Here is a 27,624-nt window from a genome sequence, read left to right as displayed (position 1 = left end):
TCATGTTCGAAATCCTAGAGAGCTTTGCTTAAAGAAAAAAGGTGGTGATACAAAGTGCAATATCACCCCCGCTATTATTAAATATCTTAACAGCAACTTACTACGATATTCACTACTTGACAATGGACACTATTTCCAAAGTGTCTAACCCAAGAACTTGCTTTCTAAAGTCAGATGAACTAGTTCAGCTTAAACTTTACTAATACATTGTTAATATACTCGTACCTACTATATTTAACCGTTTAGCTAATATTCTAAATTATTAATACCTTTCATCTGTTGCAGGAAGGAGACGCCAAGCATCGACCTATCGTCCGACAATTGAGTGAAGCGAAATGAAGTGATTAGTTAAATATAAGTAATGTTAATATAATAGTTATAAATTAATTTTAGTTTTTTAAGAATGCGGCTTGCCTTTGGGCTGGGGGCGAGAAGCAGATACCTTTTTGATCTATACGATCTACTTCCTATAAATATTGTACACTAATAAATTAATGTATAAATGTCCAATAAAATATTATGTATCCCGTCAATTGTCTTTGTTTAGTCAAATTCTCAACACGAGCACGACATGATCGGTTTTTTTCTCCCTTGTACACCTTGGGGAAATATTCAATACTCTTACGCGAGGCGTTATATTGTAAAGGTGTCGTTGCGAATACCAATGAAAAATAAATTATAACGTCTGGAATGCGATGTATACGTAATGGAAAAAAGCGTTTGTAAAGGCTACATCCTGTTTGTGATAACGGTTTTCCTTTGAATAATGAAAGGAAAGGCATAAGCTAAAGATGTAATTACACGATGAATTTAAGGGTTGCAAAATTTGAACTTTGGTAACGAAAAACAATTTTCTCCGCCTCGTGAACATTACAAAAATAATGAACCGGGTGCGAATAAAATGGAGAAGCTTAAAACTCCAAAAGTATTTTGTGAAAAACTCCCTCGATGCTTGTGTTCGTATTTGTCCTGTGAAAATCACGTCTAAAACGAAACGTACTTTGATTATGAAATCAAATCAACAGTTGTAAGAAACAATACAATGCGGAACTGGAGACAGGGTGGTTTTTTTTTCATGAATGAAAAATATCAGCTAAGTACTTATGTGATTCGACTTCCCCAAACACAGAGCTCCACGAAATCGTAAAAAGTCAGCACTCTGAACGCTGTTTTCTCATGAGTAATTAGCAAAGGAGTACCAGTTGCTGGAAATCAATGGCCGGGAGAAGTTTTTTTACAAAAATTGACTGTTTCAGTTTTTATTCCATTTTGTTTAGTCATTAATGTATAGGGTTATTGCGTATATTTGGACAGCGCGTTTATTATAAGAGATAGAAAGGAACCTTAAAGTAACAGTTTCAAAATTTAATAGATCTTTTTTTTGTGATTTCAAAATTGACAATTTAAAATACAACAAAAAACTAAACATTACAATGACCATCAAATAAAATCCTGAAATTCTGTGTCCTTTTATCAAAGTGTCCCTCGGTCCTAAACAAATAAACTTAAACATTATACAGGATGTCCCGCTTGAAATTTCTAATGCTAAACCTAAATTACGTTTACAGTACCTACGTAGACTTTCAACTACAGGGTAGCTCGCTGTCATTGTCGGCATTATTTCAACCTAAAGAAAGGAGACACTCATGTACTTTACAGAACAATATATTTTTGAAATCAGAAAGAAAAGATACAGGGCGTTCCATTAAAAATATACAAAATTTGCATGTTTCACTAACTTTGCAATGTTCATTTGTTTTTTTTACTTTACATTTTCTGGCGATTTATGATAAATCCCACAACTTTTGTACTTAAAGTCTCCACTCCACCATCATTAAGATCTTGTGGCTACATTCCCTATGTCGGTACCCGCATCCGATGTCCCGTTCACCTGCAATTTGCATTTGGTCGAGACACGATAGAGGGAGACCGCGATTCGAGCTCTAAAACACTTTTGGGCGCCCAAAGTAAAAAATGGTTAATTTCTCCCCTAGGAAAAAAAATTGCGTCACGTAGGAGTTGCGCGTGTTTACAAGATCTTTCCGACGACACCAATTTGAAAACAATCGGACCAAAACTGTAAAAGAAGACAGGAAAAAACTGAAAAATCACCACGTTAGTATAACACGCTCGGGGATGGCGCCCAGATGTTACCGACCCCACATGATGTAGCCCCTAGTGTAGCCCAGTTCCTGAAGTTGTTTACACGCCCCATGTACACTCCTCGTCTTTTTACAAGCCCCGCATATGATGCCAGCGTGGAAAAAGAGTTTTTAAACGAATGCTACGCACCAGAAATAAACAATTAATAAAGTTAGCGCATTCACGCCATTGGCTAAAACGTATTTTTCACCAGTGATCTTCGGCACGTATAGTAACCAATGTTTGATATTGCCACACTATTTTGGGGAATTTTTGTGGTTAAGTTCGGAGTTAGGAGATTAGGTAGTGCATATTCAGTCTTGATGACAACTGCGGATTTGGCATGAGGTCATTACAGCATCGTGAAAACTGCATTGTCTTTGGGAATAATGTCGTACATTAGCATTTATTTGATTCGTAGGGTGGAAATTAAGCAAACGAATGAACTATTCAAGATGGCCGTCTGCGTTAATAAGAATCCAGTTTGTCGACAAGCTTTAATTAATAAGAAATAGAGGGGATTGGTTTTGAGGAAAATTTTTAAAGATTCGTGGTGGGTAAACACTCAGCGAGACCAGTGCGTGATCTTAGAAAAATTAAGTGCAAACTATTAAATTGAACGCAAGTTCCGCGAGTTTTACAGTAGAATTAATTAATATCTTGAAGGGGATTAAGAGACTGTGTCATTTATTACAACATAAAGAGACTTATTGTGCAACCAGAGAACGTTAAAACCTCCCTTTGAAACACACGCGTTTACATCGCGTAAATTGGAGTCGTATTCGGTCAAGGACTGGTTAATTCAACGCGCTGGGTTTCGCTACAAAATTCAGCTGTGTCGCCGTTAGTGAACAAAAGGGGATTAAACTTGATTGTTAGAATACGTAACTCCGAAATTAGTATAAGTGCCCGTTCAAAACACCACCCAAAGGTTAGCGTAAAACGACGGGGTCTGGATGAAACGAATCCAGTGGGTAAAACCCGAACTCGGATTCCGGCTTCATATATAATAAATCACTATTCTTCCAATTGTGCAGTTGTATTCGATGGGTACTAGGGCATTAATACCATAAAACGGTTTAGTTTTCGAAAAAATGTATTAACCAAACTTGTAGCAAATTTAATAAGCTTTCATTTTGTACTGAAGAACTTTTTCACCGTAACGCACCATTTTCGAGTTAAAAGCGAAAAACTGAAAAATGAGTCGTTTAAAGCGCCCCCTTCCCCCAGCGGCACCGGAATTTGGAGGGACTTTATTTTTTCTTGTTCAGGGAACCTCTCCCTACACATTTCTGAAAAAATTGGTACTAGTATTTTTAGTTCCTCTGATTTTCCTATTTTGACTGGACTAGTAGCCCAATCTTGAAACTGTTTGAAATTATGGATTCTACCTACAGGCCACATTCTATAAGAAAAATTTTTTTCCGGGTCGATCTGAGACAATTATTTTTTCGGGGCTCAAAAAAAGGCAGTGTATTACCTTCCTTTTTTACCAAAAATCGACTGCACCAAAATTTCCCGGGAAAACACTTTTTCTTATTAATTTTGGTGCGTAGAATCCAAAACAATTCGTACTTTTTCGATTAGACTTCTCAATCAAAAGTTATAGACTAGAAACCAATTTCGAAAGAAAATTCAAAGGGCTGTAACTTTTGAACTAGTAGCCCAATCTTGGAACTGTTTGAAATTATGGATTCTACAGGCCACATTCTATAAGAAAATTTTTTTCCGGGTCGATCTGAGACATTTTTTTTTAGGGGCTCAAAAAAAGGCAGTGTATAACCTTCCTTTTTTACCAAAAATCGACTACACCAAAATTTCTCGGGAAAACACTTTTCTTATTAATTTTGGTGCGTAGAATCCAAAACAATTCGTACTTTTTCGATCAGACTTCTCAATCAAAAGTTATAGACTAGAAACCAATTTCGAAAGAAAATTCAAAGGGCCTGTAACTTTTGAACTAGTAGCCCAATCTTGGAACTGTTTGAAATTATGGATTCTACAGGCCACATTCTATAAGAAAATTTTTTTTCCGGGTCAATCTGAGACAATTTTTTTTTCGGGCCTCAAAAAAAGGCAGTGTATAACCTTCCTTTTTTACCAAAAATCGACTACACCAAAATTTCTCGGGAAAACACTTTTTCTTATTAATTTTTGTGCGTAGAATCCAAAACAATTCGTACTTTTTCGATCAGACTTCTCAATCAAAAGTTATAGACTAGAAACCAATTTCGAAAGAAAATTCAAAGGGCTGTAACGTTTGAACTAGTATAGCTCAGTCAATTTAGACCAAAAATGGGCAATCAGAGGAACTAAAAATACTAGTTCCAATTTTTTCAGAAATGTGTAGGGAGATGTTCACTGGACAAGAAAATATAAAGTCCCTCCAAATTCCGGTGCTGCTGGGGGAAGGGGGGGGGGGCTTTAAACGACTCATTTTTCAGTTTTTCGCTTTTAACTCGAAAATGGTGCGTTACAGTGAAAAAGTTCTTCAGTACAATCAGTCATGGGGTATGGAGATAATTCGTACTTAAGCAGGTTCGGACGGATGTTAATGCTGTACAGGTTTTATTGTGACGATTTTCCCCTAAAATGACCAGGGTAGGATTTAGAAGCCAAAAATATACGAAAAACGTGAGTGAAAAATAATTTTGTTTAGAAATTACCACCTTTCCGGAGCGGGTAGCACGAAAACGGTTCAGTTTTTCGTAAAGATGTATATGACCAAACTTGTAGCAATTTTAATAAGCTTTCATTTTGTACTGAAGAACTTTTTCACTGTAACGCACCATTTTCGAGTTAAAAGCGCAAAACTGAAAAATGGGTCGTTTAAAGCCCCCTCCTTCCCCTAGCGGCACCGGAATTTGGAGGGACTTTATTTTTGCTTGTTGAGGGAACCTCTCCCTACACATTTCTGAAAAAATTGGAACCAGTATTTTTAGTTCCTCTGATTTTCCTATTTTGACTGGACTATTCATCTAAAGTAATTATAAAGCGCACCACTAAAGTCGTCGCAACTTCTTTGCCTAAGATTTTGTTTACAACCGCCTTATTTCAATGAAAGACGACACGAATCTCTGATCTGTTCTGCGCACCCTTGTAAAAGAATGCGAGCGTGCAAAATTTTAACTTTCCGCTTAGTCTTACGAAATAATGCAAATCCGCATTTGATTCTATTACATGTGATAAACGTCACACAAATATCCGCCCTTCAAGCACGACACCGCCAAAAAAGGCAAATCTAACTGACGCAAAAGTACCTACCTATTTGAATTATAAGTAGTGGATAACGAAATTACAAGTTCTAATACTAGAGGCGAAATTTCATCATTCGCCACTGTGTTAACTACGAACTACGTAAGATGAACAAGTTTCAAGTAATTTGCGGAAATTATTCATATTTGAGCGCAACTTGTATTTGCATAGGCCAGTCAGTCAGGTCATAATTGTATAAAAGCTCTGCAGTCAATTTGAATATCCAGAGATCTCAATTTGTGATTAAACGATGAGATTTTTCAATTAACATCTAAAGCAAGCTGGCAAATTTAAGGCGTGCAATGTCTACGTGGCCGAGAGTGCCGACTCGTACAGGTTAGTGTAGTCTAAATAGTGCCTAATTTCGCCATTTGGTTACAATTACATTAGTACTCAATCTCGATATAAATTGCAAATTTAATTTTTTGCAACTTGTTGTGATGCGTCTGAATTGTCATTTTTTATTGAATTATCCAATCAATGAGTGTTCAGCCAAACAGAATTGGCGGAGAGATCCTGAGCAACCAAGTCGACCTACATTCCCTAAAAAATATGATTGAAGACGAGTAAGTACAAAGCATAGAAAGGTAATTGGGGTCAGAACGCCCGTTTTCTCATTCTGATTCCACTTTCCGGTGTCCCTGTTGCTTTAGGGATAGAAGTAAATATCTTAACTCCCCAGCTAAATCATTTTCGCTATCCACGGCAACTTCCGGCAACTTGTAAATATTGTTTTATCTGCAACAATTACGTAAATTTGTTTCTTGTTACGCATTCGGCGCAATTCGATGCGTTTCAATTCTCCTCCCTCTGCATCGTCGCTTAGGATTAATGTAATCTGTTCCCACTATTTCATTTTGTTTCGTTTTGTTGCCCATTGGGAATTACTTCCTTGGTTAAAAATTATTTTTCTTTTTAATAACCAAGGATCAAACACTTTTTAAAGTCAATGTAAGCTGTAAGTAAAGGCCATTTATTTATTTATTATTTTTTATTTCTCTAAATTGGATCAAGTATTTCTTTCTTCATTCTACTTTCCCGAAACATTACCTCCTCAAAATGATTACTCTGATTTTATACGTGTTACCGAAACGGGGACGGGGTCGTCGCATTCTGACGCCTCATGCCAATTATTCTTCGTCTTAATTATTATTAAAACTAAATAATGGGAATAATACGAAAGAACGGCAGATTCGAAGAACTGAAACTAAGATCTCAGACAAATTCGAATTCAAAGAATCATATAAATCAATAGAATCTAATACATCCGAAGAATCTGAAAATAAAAAAGTCGATAAGATGGGACAAAAAGTACGAATCCGAAACATTCGAAAAACTAAAATCAGGAAAACGGGAAACGTTGAAGGATTAAGCAGAATCCAAACAATCGGAAAAAATTCGAAGCACATGCCGAACCCAAGGAAAATTAGAAGAACTGGCGAATCTTTAAGAATTTCCACGTTAATATGCATATTTTTGCAAAATTATTGATGTGTCGTTATTGCTAACTTCACGAGAAATATGCAAAATCGATTGCCGGTTGAATTTTAGATTATTAGTAACTTCACACAGGTTCACAACATTCCTAAGAATTTTAATAAACTAATGGATAATAATTTAAAGAATCGAAATAATTCGAAGAATGAAGAATTTCAAGAATCTGAGAAACTAAAGCACATGAAGAATTCAAAGAATTTGAATTGAAATCTGAATCTGAAGCAACGGAAGAATTTGAAAAACTTAGAAATTTGAGGAACCTTATGTAGACGAAGAAAAAAATAATTAAAAAAATTGGAAAATTTCAATGAAAGCGAAGAATCCAGCCAATCTTATGAATACGAAGAATCGGAACAATTCGAAGACACAAAGGAATTCGAATGTACAAGAAAAATGTGAAAAATTGAAAGAATTTAAATAAATTGAAAAATCTCAACAATCTGAGGGATCTGAAGAAATCAAAGAATTTGAGTGAACCGAAAATTTAGAAAGAATCCAAAAAAACCTTAAGAATTTGAGGTTATCTGAAGTATGGGTATAATCACAGATTTAAATATACTACCTATTTAAATATGTGGTATAATTCAAAAAATCGGAAAGGATCCACAGAATTATATAAATATGTAAAATTCGAAGAAACTGAAGAAATTAATGACGGCTCTGAGTTCCAAAAAACTGAACAATCGAAAAAACTTGAGAAATCGGAAGAATCCGACACTGAAGTTTGGGAAGAATCTGAAGAAACAAGATTTTCAAAACCTGATGTCTGATGAACCAGAAGAAACTTAAGGTTCAGACGAATTTGATTAATCGAATCGAGGGCCAATATAAATAAACAAAATAATCCAATAAATGGGGCAATATTAAATAAGAGTTCGAAAAACAAAAATCAAAAAAATATTAAAAAACTTGGAAAATCTGTAAATTGGAAACCAAAAATTCGGAAAACTACAGAAAAAACGATGGCCGAAGTAAAAAATCCGAAGCCGGACTAAACAGAAGCGGAAGAATTCAAAGAACCTAAAGACACTGACAAATTAGAAACATCGAAATAAGAAATGTAGAAAAAATCGAACGGCTAGAAGAATTTTAAATTTACTAGTTACAAATTAATTTACAATGACAATTCAACTCATGTATAAAAAATCGCATAAGCCGCAGTGCAATTGTCACTTTGACAGCGGCAAAAGTTACCTGCAACTTTTCCAGCGACAAATGCACTAGTGGTTTTTTCACTTATTCATTTTCGAACCAATTAGCATTATCCTTTCCCATATGATAGTTTGACGTCTGTCAATAATTGATTAAATTTCTTGTTCGTTAAATTGTCCTGCCGAATTACACTCGAGGTTTGTATTTAGAATTTGGGTTGTGGCAATTCAAATCTGTTTCCTTTTAGCAATTGGACTCGAAAAACTGTCAACCTAAAAATGCTCCACCTGCGGTGTCGCATTTTTATTAGTTGACAGTTTTTCTCGTCTAATTACTAGGTAACAGATTTTCATTACCTAAACAACCCAAATTTACTCGGTAAAATACAAACCTCTTGTGCAATTATAAGTGAAAAAATGACATCTTTCCCTTCCGCTAAACTGCATTAAGAAAGAAACAGATTATTGGGCGGTATTTTCAAAATAGCTAATTTTATTTTGAACGTCTCCGATTATTCTGTAACCTTGATACATACATATTACTTATTAAGAACTTTGTAATTATCATTCAACATAAATGATGAAGCCTTGATAATTGTGCATTTAACTCCCGAATGTAATTACACAGCTACTTACTCACAGAAGAAACTCTAACCTGTCGTTTGGAAAATTAGAGACTTAACAGCTATTCAGTCTTAGTAATTTGCGACCCTTGTTACATTTCACGGGAGAATTTACCTGTATAATTGTGTTTATATTTTTCGGAATATGAACAAATGTTGCGTATGTGTTCCGTTGACTAGCAAAAGCCATAAAGTTTCAATTGGGGCGGCCGATAACCATTGTCGGTAAAAGGTGCCTTCGGAACCACAACAATTGAAATTGATAGCAACAATTGTGCACTTTACATGATATCGGTTCGGGAAATGAATCCATTATCTAGTCCGCACGCTTCCATTTCCATTTAAGGGGCAATAGATTGATTTGAACGGCGAATTGCGTCTAGGGAGAATGTCACCTTATTATTAGCTTTCTACGAACGAGGTTTGTGCCACATTTAGCATAATCATTACTTTCAGAAGTGGGCTAATTGTCCATATGGACCCACGTTTTACCAATACCACAAACTGCAATGGATCGTAAAATTGAATTCCCTCAAAGGGAACGAAAACAATTTTAGTTAGGGCGGTTTTTCCAAATTCAACTTTTGCAATGTTAAAGTCTCAAAAGTTCTCAGAACCGGATTTACTAGGTACAGTGATGTAAAATTAAAGGTTGTCTATCCTTAAGAAAAATCATCGTGAATTATATTTGGTGGAAGCTGAAAACTATGAAGGAAAATTGGAGCTGTGTTTTCTTAAAGATATCAACCTCTGGGAAAATATGAAGTTGTTTGCATTGAATGTATTTTTACCATTTATGGACCCATTAGAATTGGATTTGATAGAAAAAATCATTTAAAGTTTTCGAAATTTCGAATTTATTTGAAAATTCTTAAAGGAGTTTATAATTTATAATTGTAGAGACAACGAGAACACGAGGCAACGGTTGAAGAGCGCTATATTTGATTACACGAATTTTTTACGGGCAGTCAGCCTGTTTATATGAAAACGTAATTCGTCAGTATCGAAATAGTGCGCAGAAGCAAATTAACCAAAGTGGTGTAAGAAGTTTAAAAGATGTTGCTCGATTTGTCATCTTATTCATCAACTCAGTTTTGTTTTAGATCCAATTCTGCGTGAAGTTAAGTTTCCTGACGCTGTCAGCGAGTGTTTTTGTGCCAGTTTAAGTGCGCCTAGTACCGCAAACCTAGTACGACCAGATTGTTTGGATTATTAAGAAAAAAACTGGAAATGATTTTAAGATTGGTTTCTTATTTTAATTGTCGACCGCCTGCTGGGGGGTAATATTTCCAAACAAGCTTTGTAAGCTTTTCTCTTTTTCAGGGATTTTGTTTTAATTTTTTTGTGTGTTTCTCAATCAGTTTTTGTCATTGTCATTGTGTTTATTCGAATCCATTGTGCGACCCGGATCGAGTTTTCATGTCAGAATAATTAGTTGTTTTGTTTTGAGCTAGCTGGACAGGTGTTTTATAGGTGGCGTAGTGACCGAATATGTTCTGTTAATACAAGATCCACGATTGCAAACGATTAAATACATCAATTAAGCATTCCAAATTTAAAGAAAAAACCTTTCCAGATCAAATCTAACATTTTCTTAAATTACACAGAAAATAAGTAATTTAACTTATAACTTGTAGACACAAAGAAACTCTGAATGCCTGAAAACGCTCAATACATTTATATTTATTATCAGAAAATGAAAAACACGGATTAAGTCTTAGAGCAACAACACAGGATCTACTGAATATTTCCATGCAAAGAATTCAAAGGAGCTTCTTCGATATTTTCCCTAAACGATTTACTAATACAAACTGTTTTAGTATTTATTGATAATAAAATTTACAAACGAAATGTCTCTCGGGGTGCAGGTATTAGTGCTAAAGCCAAATAGATACTTAGTAGAAAGAATGATGAAAAATGCTACTTGTTGGCAAGCAGAGCATGACATCGAGGTGAAATACGATCATTCGTAATTTGATAAACGTCGCAGTTAATACCATTTTCCTTCAAGGACTGAGCCCGATCCAGAAGGACGATATTCTCACATATGCTTTGTATCGCCGTCTGTAATGCGGTTAAAATTTCCACTAAGTAGCACTTTTCCTTGTACTCGGCCCACTTTTCCAACATTTTAGCTGTAAAATTACTATCAATTTCAGCGTCCGTTCCTTCTGAAGTTACCAGTTTGTGCGTGATTTTTAAGTTACTCACGTAAGCGTCCATTGTATAATTAGAATCATTACCTTTTCCACTCTTTCGCTTTAAACGGCGCACCGTGTAGTTACCTAAAAAAAACGTCAAATTAGGATAATATAAAGCAAGCTGGGATTTTGGCTTCTAATGAAGCACTAATTAGGTATACGTTCATTTGCAATTAGGCATTAATTAACCGCAAAAGGATAAAGTTGTTAAGAAACTCATATTATTATTCCACTATCCCTACGTCGTGCTTAAAGTTGTCATCGTCAATTATAATGGAACAATGAAGTGCTTTTACTGTTTTCATAAGCAACATGAATGTCATATGACATTAGCTAATACAAGTTCATATGCAAACGGCGCTTCTAAATCTAAAAATCCACCAGCGAACCCATTTTTGAACTCAGTGTGTGAATTAAATCGCTTGAGATCCTCAGTCATCCCTTGAAATCCTTGGAGATTCCCCGAAATAGTAGAACATTCCGTTAAAATTTTATGACAAAAAGTCATAGTCACTTTTAAGAGGTTTTTCTATTTTCCATGTATTTTATGTGTAGTAAACTGTTAAGGAGAATAAAGTTGTCATTCGACGTCAAGAATTGAATAGATACTAGAGATCGTACAGAATGATAATAGTACAGTTAATTCTCACCTTATCCAGATTATTCAAGAAATTTTCTGGAATTAGCATTCGGTAATTGATTTTGATTCAAAAAATGATTTATTATTTTCATAAAAGTGCTGAGTTTTCCAATAACATTTTAGAAGATTAAAAATCATTTACTGAATTTATTTCAAGTTAGAGACTCGCTCTGTATATACTGCGCCCAAGATAAGCATGTCTATCATCGAGATCTAGGAAACCATAGAAGAGACGACGATGGTTAAATTAAAAAAAGATATGCAATTAAAGAGTTACTATCATGCTTTACAGAAAACCAGAAAATTCAGATTACTTCCGAAGATATACCAGAGAAACCGAAATTTGCGGGTTTCGTTTTTAATTTTGTGTGGTGTTATTTGAACAAAAACAAAAAAATAACACTTTCCCATTGTCACTTTTTGAGTAGAACAAGACAGCGTTGAGAGGTTTTCAATACAACGTATCGACGAGATCATCAACTTTATTTGTTTATATAACCCTTAAAAAAAGTGCATACTGCATTGAGTTTTGAAAACTGTTGGTTTTAACAGTATGGTGCACCGGCGCACAACGTCCTAATCGTGCGAGAATACCTATCGGACAAATTTCCTGGAAAACTTATCGCAAAATTTAAAAGAAAATTTTTGCTTTTAAAAGAGATTTTCTACTCACATTTTTGACGCTTTCTCACATGCTCTCCAGGAAAATTTTAAAAATATTGCGAATATTGACATTTTTTATTGCTAATTTTGAAAAATCGCAACAGCCCTGGAAACTTTCGCAAGACTTTCCGCGGTCACTCAAAACATTCCTCAGACTTTAAGGATTCGACTACAATATACAGGGTCATTCTTGACGAGCGTCAGTTAGAAAGATATGGAAAACCTTTGAAAATGAAACTAAACTGATAAGTCCTTTAAGGGTTTTGGCACATGATGAATTGAACTAACATATTTTCAAGATGGTGCCACTTCCGGAAATACCGGAAGTAGCCATCAACTTTGTTATTTTAAATAGGGACCCCCTATTTTTTCTACATTTTCGGATTCTACGTCAGTACAACGATACCCCATAGTTGACCCTTTACTCCAAGGGCTTCGCCGATATTTAAGTTTTTATGTCAAAAATTGAATTTGCAGGGGTAATTTTAAAAATTTATTATTCGAAAACGGTGAGAGATATTGCAACACAGTTTTCACTGATTTATTAAAGAAAGATCGAATTTTCTTATGGTATGGGGGGTGCCATTTGAAAAAATGGAGTTATGGATATTTAAAAGTTGAGAGCTTTGAAAAAGTGGCGTAGTCTCACTTTCTTAGAGTGTTACGCATACCATAAGAAAATTCGATCTTGGCTACTTCCGGTATTTCCGGAAGTGGCGCCATCTTGAAAATATTTTAGTTCAATTCATCATGTGCCAAAACCCTTAAAGAACATCAGTTTATCTTCATTTTCTAAGGTTTTCCATATCTTTCTAACTGACGCTCGTCAAGAATGACCCTGTATAAGAATACGAAGAACACCAAGGAGTGGAGAATGCAAGGGACTACTTGGAATTATTGGAATTTGGGGAATCCCAGGCATCTGCGGCGTATAAGGAATCAAAAGGGTTTGAAGTACTTGGAAAATATGAATAAGTCCGAACAGTTTTAGGCACCCCCATAATTCGGAGGATCTATCTAATTCGAAGAATTGGAACATTAGGAATCTTAGAAATCCGAATGTTCTTAATTTCAGGAGTGCTAAGAATTGTTGCAAAAATATTGAGGACCCTAGGAAGCTAACGAATCGTAAGAGTCTTAGGGGTACTGAGGGTCTCAAACATCTTAAGAGTCGTAAGAATTCTAAAAATCTTCACAAATCCCATAATCCTAAGAAACCCTGGACTTTTAAGGATTTTAAGAAATTTTAAAAATTTAAAGTTCCAGGAATCATAAAAATCCTACACTTATTAGAATCATAGGAATCTTAAGAATTCTAAGAACCTTAAAAATCCTAATAATTCTAAAGATCAGAGCTATATAATTAATCTTAAGAGTTGTAATGATCTCAATAATTTTAAGAATCTTGAAAATCGTATGAATTTGGGGAACAAATAATGCAGTATATAAGAGAAGTGCAGATTGGTGGAAAAAGAATTGGAAAAAAAAGGTGGCAGGGTGGTAGCGTTCTTCATTGATTTAAAGGCAGCGTTTTACAGAGTGTTAGAGTTACCCATGCAATCCCACGCGATCTGGAACACACTGTATATCTCCGTCAAAGGAACGGAAATCACATATATATAAAAACACATTTTGTTTATACGACAAGACAAGTGTTTTAATAGTGTGACTTAAAGTGAGTGATAGAAAACTTGTTTCGGTAAGATATAATTTACTTGAAAAATATGAAGTCCCAACAGTTTTAGGCACCCCCACAATCCGTAGAATCCATCTAATTCGATAAATTGGAATCTTAAGAATCTTAAAAATCCGAATGATCTTAATTCCAGGAATGCTAAGAAACCTAACAATTGTTGCAAACATCTTGGGGACCTTAAAAAGCTTAAGAATCGTAAGTCTTAAGGGTACTAAGGGTTTCAAACATCTTAAGAGCCGTAAGAATTCTAAAAATCCTAAGAATCTTCACAAAATTCTAATAATCCTAAGAAACCCTGTAATACTTGGAATTTTAAGGATTTTAAAAATGTAAAAAACCTTAAAAATCAAGATTCTTAAAATTATTAGGACCATTACAACTCTTAAGATTGATTATATAGCTCTGATCTTTAGAATCATTAGGATTCTTAGAATTCTTAAGATTCCCGTGATACTAATAAACTTAAGAGTTCTATGATTCCTGAATTTCTTGATTATTTGAATTTTGCTAAAATTCTCAACTTTTTAGAATTCTTTTTTGGGGATCCTTGACTCTTAGGATTCTTAAGCTTCTTAGACTCCTGAAGATTTTTGCAACAATTCTTAACGTTCTTAGGACTCCTGGAACTATTTAAAAGCTTAAGATCATTTACGATTTCTAAGATTCTTAAGGTTCCAAAACAAGCCAAAAACTTCAGTCTGGCATTTGATTCGAATGGCATTTCAAATGAAACGATTGCTTACAAAGCCTACTACACCTAATGAAAAGATAAGCATATTTCTTTCAAAAAATGCTAATAACTCAAAAACTACCGGATACATACAATATGCTAATAAAAGTGGCCCTAAAATTCAAATCTACATTCATTTCTGGTAGTTTTGTGTTTTTGTTTGGTTGCTAATTTTGAAAAATCGCAGCAGTCCTGGAAACTTCCTCAAGGTTCTCAGTCGCCACTCAAAAAAGTATTTAGACGATTCGATTATAAAAAAGCGCTCACTTATCTTGAACGGTTTAATTTTTGAATCGACCCCTGCATAAATGTTTTGAGAAAACTATGACAACGTACACAAATAAAATTAATTGCGTTGAACTCAGAATCAAATGACGCATTTAGAAAAAAACTAGAAACTATGTGTCTATTTAAAAACTTCAAGATGGCGCCACTCCAATTCAAGTGTTTACGGAAGCATCGCCATCTTAAAATTTTATTTCAATTCGCAATAGTCAATTCTGCCTGTAAACCAAATTTCAAGTTTGTATTTTTAAAAACTTCTAACAAACGGGCTACAGGAATCTCTGATTAGATGTACTACAGAGATTGGTGGAAAAAGAATTGGAAAAAAAGGTGGCAGGGTGATAGCGTTCTTCATGGATTTAAAGGCAGTGTTTTACAGAGTGTTAGAGTTACCCATGCAACTCCACGCGATCTGGGACACACTGTATATATCCGTCAAAGGAACGAAAATCACAAATTTTTGTTTATACGATAAGACAAGTGTTTTAATAGTGACTTAAAGTGAGTGATACAAACTTCTTTCGGTAAGATTTAATTTAGTTAATATTCGGGAAAGAGTTTTTCAATTTTGTCACGTGTGTTTACGAACCTAGTAAATAAAGAGTCTTGTGTAATTTTGGTAAGCCGTGTGCATGATTAACAAATTGTTTGTGAAAATGAATGCAATTAAATTGTCTCGTTTCTGTGACGAATAATGGGGTCTCGATGAAAACCTGAACAATGATAGCGCACATTTTAGAGCTTGTGGACTTCGGCAAAGATAAATAAGGGAAGTGCACTCAAACCAAATGTCTAATCATGAAGCGAAATAATTCGCTCCCACGCCGAGAACACTAACTGAGTTATAAGTGTCACATCCAAACTTTATCTCCAAATTTAATCAGATGGGGATTGCGCTATTCTTAAAATTACAACTAATAAATTTCGTAACGCACAGAAAATAATCTCGACCCATAAAATGTTAGAAGTTTGACCTACCTTCGCGTGCGACTTCTTCTAAAATTGCTCTAAACGCACAATTCTTTGAGTGCAAAGCGTGCATCTCCTCGCTCATATGTTTCCAAGCATTTCCAGTTTGTTGACATGCAAGTCGTAAAAACGGTCTCCTGAGGAAAGATTCCCCGTTGAGACTGCCATAAACACTTCTCAGCGTTTCGCTAACGGGAAATCGCTTAAATTGTTCTTGTTCAGGTGTAAGGGTTCTCTCTTCCATTCTATGGTAACAGCAAGGCATGACCACCATTACCTTCGCGTAGCTTAATTTCTGGAAAATTTCCAAAACGGTTACGCTCAAATCGGCACAAGTGTGCAGTCCGACAATGCCGACGTTTTGCTTCCAATTACGCTCACTCAAAAGGTTCTCAATTGTGGTGGCAGAGTTTTCGGTGATAAAATGATGTACAAATTTAACATCACCTTTGGTTGATGGGTAAAATTTGGCTTGATACTTGAGCGCCAGCTCGACCTTTTCACCACTCCCCTCAATTGCTAGCACTTTATAATTGTAATTCTCGTGTAAAATAAGAGAGAGGTATCCCTAAAATGAAGCACTTAGCCAACTGGTACCAGTTCAAACAAGATTTACTATTCCAGCCCCAACGTCCACCAAAACAGTAACGTTGTGCTTGCTACACATGTCATGAATCACCAATGGTAACGTACTAATTTCGTGCGCCTTTTTCGCCGATAAACGAACTTGGGGTTGTAAAACCACAGGTTGCTGGCTACAGTTGTAATGCTGAATTTCTTGCTTTAAGGCAGCGATCTTAACCAATAGCTCTTTGAAATCCGTGGGCCAGTTGCTCTAAAAAATTCTCTACTAGAGGAAACCAAAAGGAAAATAGCTTACATTTACAAAACCTTCTGGTATATCGTTTAATTCCTTATTAGTGATACATCGCAAAGGTCTGATCCAGTCAGTTTTAAAATTGTCCAAGATTCTATTTACAAAAATGTGCGTGTTTGGATAATTGAACAGCCAGTCTTCTTCTCGTAAGAAGGTCAACACTTCTCGAAAATACTCATTCGCATCTTTATGAAAAGACATTATGTGGCAGAAGGTGTCCAGAATTCATCAGTTCGAGAGCAAAACTGAAATGAATTACAAACACTTCTATCCAAAAGTTAGTATTGTAAAATTAATGACACTTACCGTTCCGGGAATATATCTGAAACAAATACATAAATCAATAATCACACGTTTTCAACAAACAATATGCACAAAAATCACAAGCACATAGAGATCGTAGAATCGAATTCTTGTTAAGCGAAAAATTCGCTAGCAACAAATTAAATTTCAGCTTAAGCGTCGATTAAAATCCAATGTATTATCATGGATTTCAGCAACGGTTCGCTTAATTTTTTCGGTACAGGCGGCAAAAAACTTCCTTCTGAGGCAGTCGGAAGTCCATCTTTGATGCAAAAGACGGTAAAAGATTTTTTTCACTACTAGCGTCTGATGACATTATTAACCTTTTTTCCACTTGTAAAGTAGGCTTTCTCGGCATTTGTTCAAAGTGGTTAATAATGTGGACATTATTAACTAGTAGTCAATAATGAGAACTGTCACGCTGTCAGTTTAGAAAACACAACCCGAAATTTCGCACAATAAACGTTTGGACAAGTTCTCTAAAATGAATAATTGCCACCATCCGCCATTTCCAGAGAAATTACATACCTAAAATTAATCACATTTTGAAAAAATTCGAACGAAATTACTCTTTGAAAATATCAGAACAAAATACGGCCTGTTTGACTTGTACTTCTACGCACTTGATTGACATGTTAAATTAATAAACAAAAAATTCTGTCCAACCGTTCACTTTCTTATCAATATAATATGTTAATTTAGAGGATTTCAAGTGAAAAAAATAGTATATATACCACGGTAGAGAAGTCTATTATTGCCTTCGCACCTTACACCCCTCGGTGTAATCTTGGTGCTCAGGCAATAATACTGTACTTCTCTATCTGTACTATTAAATGTAATTTTGTATTACAATGCATGAAATGTACTATTATTATTAAATGAAGAGATCGTGCTTAATGCGTGTTTTGTAAAGATGTGAAATTTAATAAGAAATAATTCTAAATTTGACTCCTGTAGGAATCTGGAATTAATCTAAATTTCTATCAGGAGAGGGCGGTAGTTTCGGAGACGTCATGTTTGTTGACATTCCCACCAGTACCATTACCTTCACCATTACATTCCCAAATCTTTCCAAACACTATAAAAGTAGAAACCATCTTAGGTCTTTGCCCTGATCCTAAGTACCACAGTCCCTGCTCGGGCGCCAATTTGTAACGGTCCTAGTGGTTACAGGCTACCTTTTGACTCTTCGTATCCCAAGGACCTCTAAAATCTCCCTTTTTAAACCACCTCCTGTTCGCCCATACAGTTTGTCTGGGCGAACAGGAGGTGGTTTAAAAAGGGAGATTTTAGAGGTCCTTGGGTTACGAATTGCAAAAAATTCCAGGACAATTCCCCTAAAAGTAGTTCAAAACCGCAGAAGTGGACCCGGACGGGCGGACAGATGGAGGGACGGACGGGCAAAACGTAAACAACAGCACATTTTTTTAATTCTTACAAACGCTCTAAAACAGATAAGCTTCCGTGGTTAACACGTATATCAATGTTTACAGCGCATTTTTTTCGTTGGAAATAAATAACATTCCCCCAACAATAAAACTTCTTATCGCAAACGACAAAATTACACAACTTACAAAAGCAAAAAAATTAAAACAAAATTATATACGCATCTACACAAATTTCTAAAAAGAAAAACAAATACTGAAATACAAATTCAAACGAAACGATGACACTGGTCGGTATTTACGAATAACCACAAACTTAAAAATTGAAATTATTTCACATACAGAGCGGTCCAACCCCATTCAAGGTGCTGAAGTCATAATATCGTCTACATGACGACAATGTAGTTAACCATTTTTTTTGTTCCTAAAGCGGACCCTCTAAACTTAAGTATTTTAAATTTAAAAAAAATGTTTTCAGGCCCATTCGTGGTTGTTGTTAATAAATTTGTTAAACATTTGCTATTTTTTTGCGTTTTCTTGTCTTAAGGGGGACCCCTCCCCATGAATTAATTCTTGAGATGCTGTTTGTAAAACGTGCATAACTTTTAGATGCGACAACCAATTGGTCTCAGATTTTGCATACGCATGGCTTTAGTGGTACCAGGTAAAACTATTGAAAATGAGAGAGGGAGGGGGGTGAACACGTGTTCTACCCTTCATGGTATTCTAACCAAAGGTCTCTTCGACATGAATAGGTACAAACTATATTTCTGCGCGACTTCTTTTCTAAATCGGAGGTTGACGGGGGAGGGTAGAAATGGATTTTATCTTTCATGGTATTCCATGTATCTCAAGAGCGGATTGTACGAGGGACAAAGGGAGATTGAGACGCCTGGCAGAAATATATCCATTATGTCAAAACTTTAAAAGCGAATATCTCGAAAACGGTTTAAACAGTTTAAGGTCACCATATATGTACTTCCTGTATTACCTTCAACAAGTTTTGCGAAATTCCTCAAAACTCTCAAAACCAAGATTCAAAGAATCTCATTCATTTTAAAGGTCACTATGTAGTTCCTATGTCAGTCTAAAATTTAATACTGAAAGGTCCCATAATGATCGATCTTCTTTTTTGCTCAAGAACCTAACATAGATTTGCGGCTTTCCAAGGTTGCTTGGGTACGCATTTTATGATTAATCAAAAATTAGTACAAAATTTCTACTCCTGTGAAAAAATCTGAGCTCGACGAAATTTCTCAATATGAAAATAACGAAGCCAATAGTATATTATACATGGTGTTCCAAATTCGTGTGAGAGATACACCGTTCGTTAAAATTGATGTTGGTATCCAAAAACCGAAACGTCGCAAAAATCAAGTCAGAGTATAGAAAGAATGCCATCAATAATGATTTTCCCAAATAATCAATAATAAAACCGTAAAATTTAAAAAAAAAACTGCTTTTTTGTCTTTTTACGCATATCTCAGGAAGTAACAAGAATTGTTGAAATTTCTATTTAACAAATTATTCAGCGTTAAAATGCACAATTTGAAAAACTCTCTATCCTATCCCCGAGATTCACCCGATATGTACAGCATAACTGCATACCTACGCTTTGTATACCCGCTTAGGGCGTAAGATTAAATTTAATAGTTGGTCACTGGATCTGGAGAGAAAAAATTGTAGAATTCGTTAGAACTTCTATTTCGTATACCTACGTAAGATGCTGTTCTCCTACACCCGCATACCTACCCATTTTTATTACGTAAGGGGACCTAATGATTGGATTTTGGTAATAAAAGCAGGCTACAATAACTAATCACTGTGATTAGGAACGGGGCAACAATGCGTAGGATAATAGCAAGTACCTAATTACTTTTATATTCCATTTTAGTTAGGGGCAGTTCTACAATTACAGAACCACCCCTTAATGAGCTAATCGCTCATTATGACACTAGATGGAAATACTAGTAATAAGAGTAGAAAAACGATCAGCACCACGTCTTACGTCGGTACATAAAGATATTATTTCTATCTATTATGCATATACTTAAAAAATAGATTCCGCGATTTTCAGAAAGAAAGCAAAACACCAATGTAAAAAATAGGCACCTAAAACTTTCATCATTTGAAAGGGAAAGCAAAAGAAACTATCCTGGCATTACCCTGCAGATTGTTACCCTGTTCCTAACGACATGGATTACATAAATAAAGTTGTATAAAGGGTGTTACTAAATATGATGTACAGAATTTACGGAAGGGGCTAATTCTTTGACTTATTGTATGAATAAAAGTTCTTAAAATGATAGGTTGGTTACCGATCAACATGGCGTTGATGTTGTTTTTTAAGTTTTTTATTTTTCATTTGCCTATTATATGTCAATTATATCTGTCATATGTGATATATGAAGCAGTCTATTACGCCCAAGAGCATAATGAGAGGGCATAATGGATTGTCATCTCATTATGCCCTCAAACGGCCTGTCAAATTGATTGACGGAGTTATATTATGTCATAAAAAAGATGCAACTTGATTCGTATGGAGCACTTTAATGTTGGGCAAACAATAATCATGACATTTGTATATTGGAAATGCATTCTTTGGAATGATGAAAAATAAAATGTTGTAAGCACCTCACGCATTACTCAATATGTAACCCTCGGGCGACTTACAATCCCTCGGGCTCTGTCGCCCTCGGCATAAATATCGCCTTAATGCCCTTGATGCATAAATAACTATTATATCTCCTGCAGAAAAAAACTTAAAAAATCGTCAAATTATAACACGAAATTTGACATAGGTACCCAGTTTTTCAAAGAAAATGTGTTTTTTAGTCACAAAAAGGGGCAACTTTGCCCTCATTTCACCATCATAATCAATGGTGAGCCATGAATTTCAACCACCCTGTACAATGCTAGGTACGCCGCATATTATGTTACATAACATTTTGTCACATTATGCAGTACCTAGCGCTGCTTATAAACTTTGTTTTATAACTCAAAGCCTTTAAACCTTTAGAAACATACTATACACGTTTATTTAGATCAAATCAATTAGTTACAGATTGCAAGTTTGTGTGTATTTCCCATCTAAAATGGTGAGATTCCTCATGTAAGTCTCCGTGAAAATTAGCTATTTCGAAAATGCGACCCAAAACAAAAGATACACATGCACTTTGCTTTCCATATAATACTTCATCCATTAGATACCAAATGGCACACATGAATTTCGATAATCACAGGAAACGTCATCGTATACTACATAACAAATAAAAGTAGTCTATACATAGTGTGCCAATTTTGATACCCTTGTTTATCTGCAAGGCCACGTTAACCATTTTTAGCAGGTTTCTGTTTCCTACGTTAATTTAAAACAAGCATTAAAATTGCAAAGCCGTGCAGGTTTACGGCGTTATCAGGTTGATCAGAAACCTTTATGCCGAGCTGAGAAATTCCAATTAAGAATAGGTGTTAATTGGACTACCGATTTTAGACATTTCAATCCGGCCGATTAAGTACCTAAGTGCTAAATAAGCCCAATTAATTAATTGGAATTTTAAGACCAATTACAAATTTTTAGGACGTCAACAGGTCGCGCAATTAATTAAGGAAGTTTTAATTTGTGGCTGTAGCTAACCGAAAACGCTGTATCGGCTGGAAAACCGTCGATCCCTCCATGAAATAGCAAAATTTTATAAGTTAAATCCGTTGTTTAGAGGGGATCTTTTTGCTTTTAACCAAATACCTAGTAAGTTTATCTTTATGCCTTTTGCACTTTCGCAAGTTACCGTATTTTTGAGTTTTTCCGTGCATTTATTTTGCATTCATACCGAAATTGACATTAAACCGAGCCGTCGTATGCTATAGGTGTATTCTTTTTACATTAAAGTGAGGAAATCGACTAACTTAACTAAGACAAACTGAGCTGAATTTATCTGAGTCAATCGCTCGCTAAAAAGAATATCTTTTTTGGTACAAGCAAGAAAACATAACCTTAAAATGTTTGTTGATGAGTGATAATTAATTCTTTGTCCTTTTTAAATGTTAATAGTCACATCACAACTAACTGAAAATAATTTACACTGCATTGAATGAATGGGTACTAAAGTTTATTGTTGACATTTTTACACAATTATAACCTCAAACTTAAAATTCCAATCCGGCTCAATTTAAAACTCTACCTAACAGCAAGCTCAGTTGGGGTAAAGGGGGAGGTAAAATGTCTTAGTTCGTCTCAGTTGTTGACAGCTAAAAAGAATAACTTTTCTCAATTAGTAACTGAGATAAGCTGAGACGCTCACTTAAAAGTGGTAAAAAGAATACAGCTTATATATAGCATGAAACAAAATGAGATAATGCACACATGCGCAATAAACCGCTTTCTTATTTGTGGAGTAATTGGATCGATTTTTTATGGTAGGTTTCCCTAATGATGAAAACAAACAGAATGGGCACGCCAAAAATCTCCCCGCGCATGCGCTTGGTCAAGTTCTACTATCTGTGTAGTATTTTAATAGAAATTTTTTATGGTACGTAAATGCCAAAAATCGTATTACGGCAAATATAGTTTAAATTCCAACACTGAGGACACAAGCGTAAAATACCCCATTTTTGGAGAAATTTGTATGAAATAAACAACGGCTAGGGATATGATGAGATAGAACAAAAAAGAGACTATCAATATATTGGTACTTCTTTGAAGCCGAATCAATTTTTTTCGCTTTTTATATAATTATAATTTATTATTTCACCGTCTTTATTACAACAATGTTATTTAGATTCCTTCAACAAGTATAAAATTTTATTAAATTTTCTATTCACTTTGGAGAATTGTCCATGACTCTCCTTCCCGATTGGTTGCATCTGCACTTTCTGTCTTAGGCCCCAAAACTGCCTTGCTTGCAATAACCTTATCGCCGCTAAAATACTTTTCAGACACCTTTCTCAAACCGGAAACATCCACGGTCATAATTTCAGCTCGATGATGCTGCAAAATATCCGGACTTATCCCCCTAAGAAACTCATTCGCGCCTTTTTCACTGGGAGGCACGGGCGCGTCCACCGCTTGAAACACGCCCAATTTGGCCTCGAGCACGTCCTGATCCGATATATTTCCAATTTCCCTCTCCAACCAATGCCCGCACTGATCGAACACTTCTAAAGTTTGGTAGCAGTGCGGATCGCGATAGCTGAAAAATGAGAATACACCGCTCGTGGAAAGACGGGCACCGCCTCCGTAGGCGCCCTGCTTCTCTCTGAGTTCGGGATGCAGGTATTTCGAAGAGAGAAGGCGGGCGAGAACGCGAAGACTGGCGAATTCTGGGTTGGTGTACGGGACGGTGAGTACCGCCTTGCTGCAGTAGTATACGGGTATATTCAAGACGTGATGCTGACATCTCACGGTTTTCAAAGGTGAAGGTTGGTTTGTGTGGAAAGTGTTCTCGTTCGGTTTTCCGAAGGTGTTGCCGGGCAAGCTGTTGATGAACGTCTCGTAGGTTGGAACAATAGTCGATCTGTTCTTCTCCGAGATGTTTAATGAGCACCTGAAAGGTACTACTTATGGATGTTTTCACCTGAGTTACTTACCTCATCTTGTTTTTGTCAAAGATTAGTTTTGCTAAGTTGTTGAGGTCTAGTAAGAGGTGCTCGTAGTTCTCAGCTTTTACTAGACCTTTCATGTAAGTAATGTGGTGGAGGCCGCTTAGAAGCTCCTTTTGCTGAGCGGCTCCAGAAACTAATCCGGCGGAGACTTGCATGGAGTAAATGTGGCCGGAGTCGGCGAGCCCTTGCGTTAGGTTGGACATGTAGAGTTGCACGAGGGTTTTGAAGCGATCCATATTTTTCAAGTCTAGCATGGAAAACAGTTGGTTCCACAAGTACCACATGCTTTCCACATTTTCATCTAAACAGTAGCTGGTTAACAAAACTCCTGGCTCATAGGAGTGCAGAAGAAATAGGCTATCTCCAATGTGGGGACTTAAGTGTAGGCCACCGGTTTTGCGCCTCATTAGACTGTCAAACTCTCGATAGTCCATTGTTTTAGTACCCATTTTGGGAAGTATGTAGCACAATAACGGCAGCAGCATTTGCTGTTCGGATGATAAGTCGTTGGTGCTTAGTATACCTTTAAAATAAGTTACACCATTGGTGTTTGCCGAGTAAATGGTGGTGGGCATATTTCCAATTTTCATCTTTAAGGTGGGGATATGTTCGAGTTCGCTATTAATGTGCTTCATTTCCAAGCTTGGTAGTAAGTCAGTGTTCTGCTTTTCGCTCTGCTCTTTGAGAAGTTCCAATCCTTTGGTGTAGATCAGCTCCTTATCCTTGCCACTTAAGTTCTTGGTTTTATCCTCAATTAACTTCTTTTCCAAAATCTGCTGCTCCAGCTCGTAATTCTTGTCAGGGCCCATAGAAAGAGACAACCGATGGGTATTGCTGGCGAAATACGTCTTCACAGCTTTCTGTAGGTACTCTTTGTCATCGGCTAAATGCGTCTTAAGACGGTTCATTGACTCATCAACTTTTAACACGTCAAAATAACTACCATCATGGTTTAAAATCGGTGTGAGCCCGAACAACAAAGACAACCCGAAATTCTCAGTCTGATGCTTAATGCTCAACTCGTAAGAATGCAACACAGACTCGATGTGTTTTTCTTCAAACCCGTTGGCAATAACCTCCCCAATTGTTTGATCAAAGAGAGTTACGACCTTGTCAATGTCTCCCTTCTCCAGGCCCTGCAACCCTACTGTAAACACGGTGTCACGCTGTTGCGTATCAAAGCCAGTACATGTGGTGAAGCCTCCCGAAAAATTACTGTCGATCAATGCTTTATACAGGGGCGAATTTGGCCCCTTCACCAACAACTCGGTGATAAATTGCAGCAAAAAAGTCTGATAAACATCGAGAACATCGGTCATCAGCAAAGACACACAACAAATATTTTGTTTTTCAAAAGGTTCCCGCATATTCTCGAACCGACCTAGGAAATGCTGCTTCTTAGGCTTCGACCAGCGACTCTGCGACGGTACAATCGTGTCCGAGGGTTCACTATATTGGTACTTCGACAAATACTCACTATTTATGTACTCCAAAGACGGACTTAACGGAAAATTGCCATAAGAGTAAAATCTGGCATTACTGGGATGGTAACATTTCTGATGAAACCGTTTCAAATCGTCCCAAGTCAGACTGGGAATAACTAAAGGATCACCACCAGAAATAACACCGTAAGTATGATCGGGTAAAATCAAATTTTGTAATTTCTGAACGAAAATATTTTCGTTCTCCGAGTAAACGCCTTTCATCTCGTTATACACAACACCTTTAATTATTAAATTCGAATTGGGATCCTTCGGATCCGAGTATTCTAATCGCCACCCCTCCTGCATGAAATCCAAGTTATTCAGTTTGGGGCGGAAAACGGCATCAAGGTAAATTTTTTGCAGATTTTGGAAATCTGTGAAATTCTGTGTGCTAAACGGATAAATGGTGTAGTCGGATCCGGTCATGGCGTTCATAAAAGTGGCCAGTGATCGATTCAACATTTTGAAGAAGGGATCGCGTACGGGGTATAGTTCCGATCCACAGAGCACCAAGTGCTCCAAGATGTGAGGCAAACCTGTACTGTCCATGGGGGTTGTGCGGAAATTAATCGAAAAGACATTGTTATTGTCATCCCTGTACAAGTGGATGTACTTTGCTTTCGTTTGTGTATGCACTAAATGTAACGCTGTAATATTAAAAACGTTGATTTTTTGAAGGTCCTCCACAACAAAACCGTGAATGTTAGCACCAGGGTGGAAGGCTTCAATATCGGAAGCATTATTTTCAAGACTTTTCTGAACTGTGGCAGCTTGTGACTTGCACTTGTAATTTCTTGATTTCCTAACTAGCTGATTGCAATGGCGTATTCTCCACATCTACAAATGGAAATATTAAAAAGAAAAACATTAAATTAACCACCACTTACCTCCCTTGGCACTTAATAACAACGAATTTAAAATGTGTACCACACCTAACCTCACTTTAATCACAACTGTTAACCGAAGACAATCCGACGTTTATCATTGCGAAAATGAATTGCAAATTGTGCAATTATTATAAACAAACTACAAAATCCATTAAACAAGTTATAATTACATAAATACAATTAAAATCACTCACCGAATACGCAAGGAAGTTCTTGTACGATGTGCCTTATTAAAGCGCAGCGAGTCTGTTAATTATACCTAATTACACAAATAAACAATAAATTTAGTGTTTACTTACTGAATATAACACTTTTTAAGAGCAATTTGTTTAGAACTTTAAAATTGTTTATTTTAATTTAAATTCCCTCCACTACCAACTCACTATGTCGTGGCGAAATATCCCTAAAAATGGACGGGTTCTGAAAGGGGACTTATACAAGGTGTCCTCCCGACTTCCTAAACATGATGTAAATACGGAAGGGGCTAATTCTTTGGCTTATTTTATAAAAAAGTTCATATAAACTTTGGCCGACAAACGCTTTTGTTACGGATGTACATACAGGGTATTATAATTTCACCGTAAACGTTGCAATATTAAACTGTTAATTTATAAACATATGCAAACACAATTTCAAATTCAAACTGCAATACTAACAAAAACAAGAGACTATCCAAATAAAAGACAGAGCCTAGTGGATAATTTTAAAAATTTTACTTTCATTTAGCCAACTACCTAAATCTGAATTTTTTCTCGATAACGCTCTCAAATACCAAAAAATTACAAGAGACCAAAAAGTTTCCAAACAAATCAAAAAATCAAATTCATATTTTATAATTTAGCAGTGGCGCACCCAAAAAAAATGTAAGGGTAGAAATTGGACAGGGCCCCTGAAAAAATAAAACCGTGGAGATTCTCACTCCCATTGACATGACCAATACGTAAGCCCTTCAGGGACACATATTTAAAATTTTAGGAAACTATCTAAAAAAACTGCAGGAGATATAAAGGAAAAACCTAAAAAATGTTGAAATCTTCCATGTTTACATGATATTTAGGAACACCATGTACAGTCTTAGGTACGGCGCGATAGCAATCTCAAGAGAGAGAGCTCTGTAAATGGCCTAAAAAACCATCTAGAACCACAGATGCTGTGATAGAAGTTTTGCAAAGCGCCCTGAAGACTTTTCATTACCGTGCACTCTTTGAATTCTATAGAAAACGCTTTAAAAAGCA

At 36.0% G+C, this 27,624-nt stretch overlaps 3 protein-coding genes across 4 annotated transcripts in view; 1 reads left to right on the top strand and 2 right to left on the bottom strand.

Moving 5' to 3' along the window:
- LOC116174167 (RYamide neuropeptides-like) overlaps nucleotides 1–525 on the top strand; it is a 73,935-nt gene extending 73,410 nt beyond the window's left edge. The window contains exon 5 of the mRNA XM_031492012.1: nucleotides 286–525. Coding sequence (XP_031347872.1) covers nucleotides 286–325 — 40 coding nt within the window. The 3' untranslated portion in view covers nucleotides 326–525. The remainder of the gene's footprint in view (nucleotides 1–285) is intronic.
- A 10,063-nt stretch (nucleotides 526–10,588) lies between these two features.
- On the bottom strand, nucleotides 10,589–16,930 carry LOC116166064 (protein RRNAD1-like). The gene is made up of 4 exons (XM_031480896.1): nucleotides 16,733–16,930; nucleotides 16,469–16,687; nucleotides 15,862–16,420; nucleotides 10,589–10,953 (listed from the first exon to the last, which is right to left on the bottom strand). The coding sequence occupies exons 1-4, from the start codon at nucleotides 16,928–16,930 to the stop codon at nucleotides 10,589–10,591; spliced, it is 1,341 nt and encodes a 446-aa protein (XP_031336756.1).
- A 6,170-nt stretch (nucleotides 16,931–23,100) lies between these two features.
- On the bottom strand, nucleotides 23,101–26,776 carry LOC116174144 (presequence protease, mitochondrial). Of its 2 annotated transcripts, XM_031491970.1 has the most exons (5): nucleotides 26,689–26,776; nucleotides 26,584–26,635; nucleotides 26,390–26,528; nucleotides 24,004–26,339; nucleotides 23,101–23,960 (listed from the first exon to the last, which is right to left on the bottom strand). In XM_031491970.1, exons 4-5 carry the CDS (start codon nucleotides 26,337–26,339, stop codon nucleotides 23,231–23,233), a joined length of 3,066 nt encoding a protein of 1,021 aa, XP_031347830.1. In that variant the 5' UTR covers nucleotides 26,390–26,528; nucleotides 26,584–26,635; nucleotides 26,689–26,776; the 3' UTR covers nucleotides 23,101–23,230. The 2 variants fall into 2 exon arrangements, with proteins under 2 accessions (XP_031347830.1, XP_031347837.1); XM_031491977.1 differs by having other exon boundaries at nucleotides 26,584–26,756.
- Nucleotides 26,777–27,624: the final 848 nt, after the last annotated feature.

The sequence above is a fragment of the Photinus pyralis genome, unplaced genomic scaffold (genome assembly GCF_008802855.1).
Source record: "Photinus pyralis isolate 1611_PpyrPB1 unplaced genomic scaffold, Ppyr1.3 Ppyr1.4_LG1, whole genome shotgun sequence".
In the NCBI taxonomy this organism is placed as follows: domain Eukaryota; kingdom Metazoa; phylum Arthropoda; class Insecta; order Coleoptera; family Lampyridae; genus Photinus; species Photinus pyralis.
The sequence above is the reverse complement of the archived record's forward strand: the minus strand, read 5'-3'. Positions and strand labels throughout refer to the sequence as shown.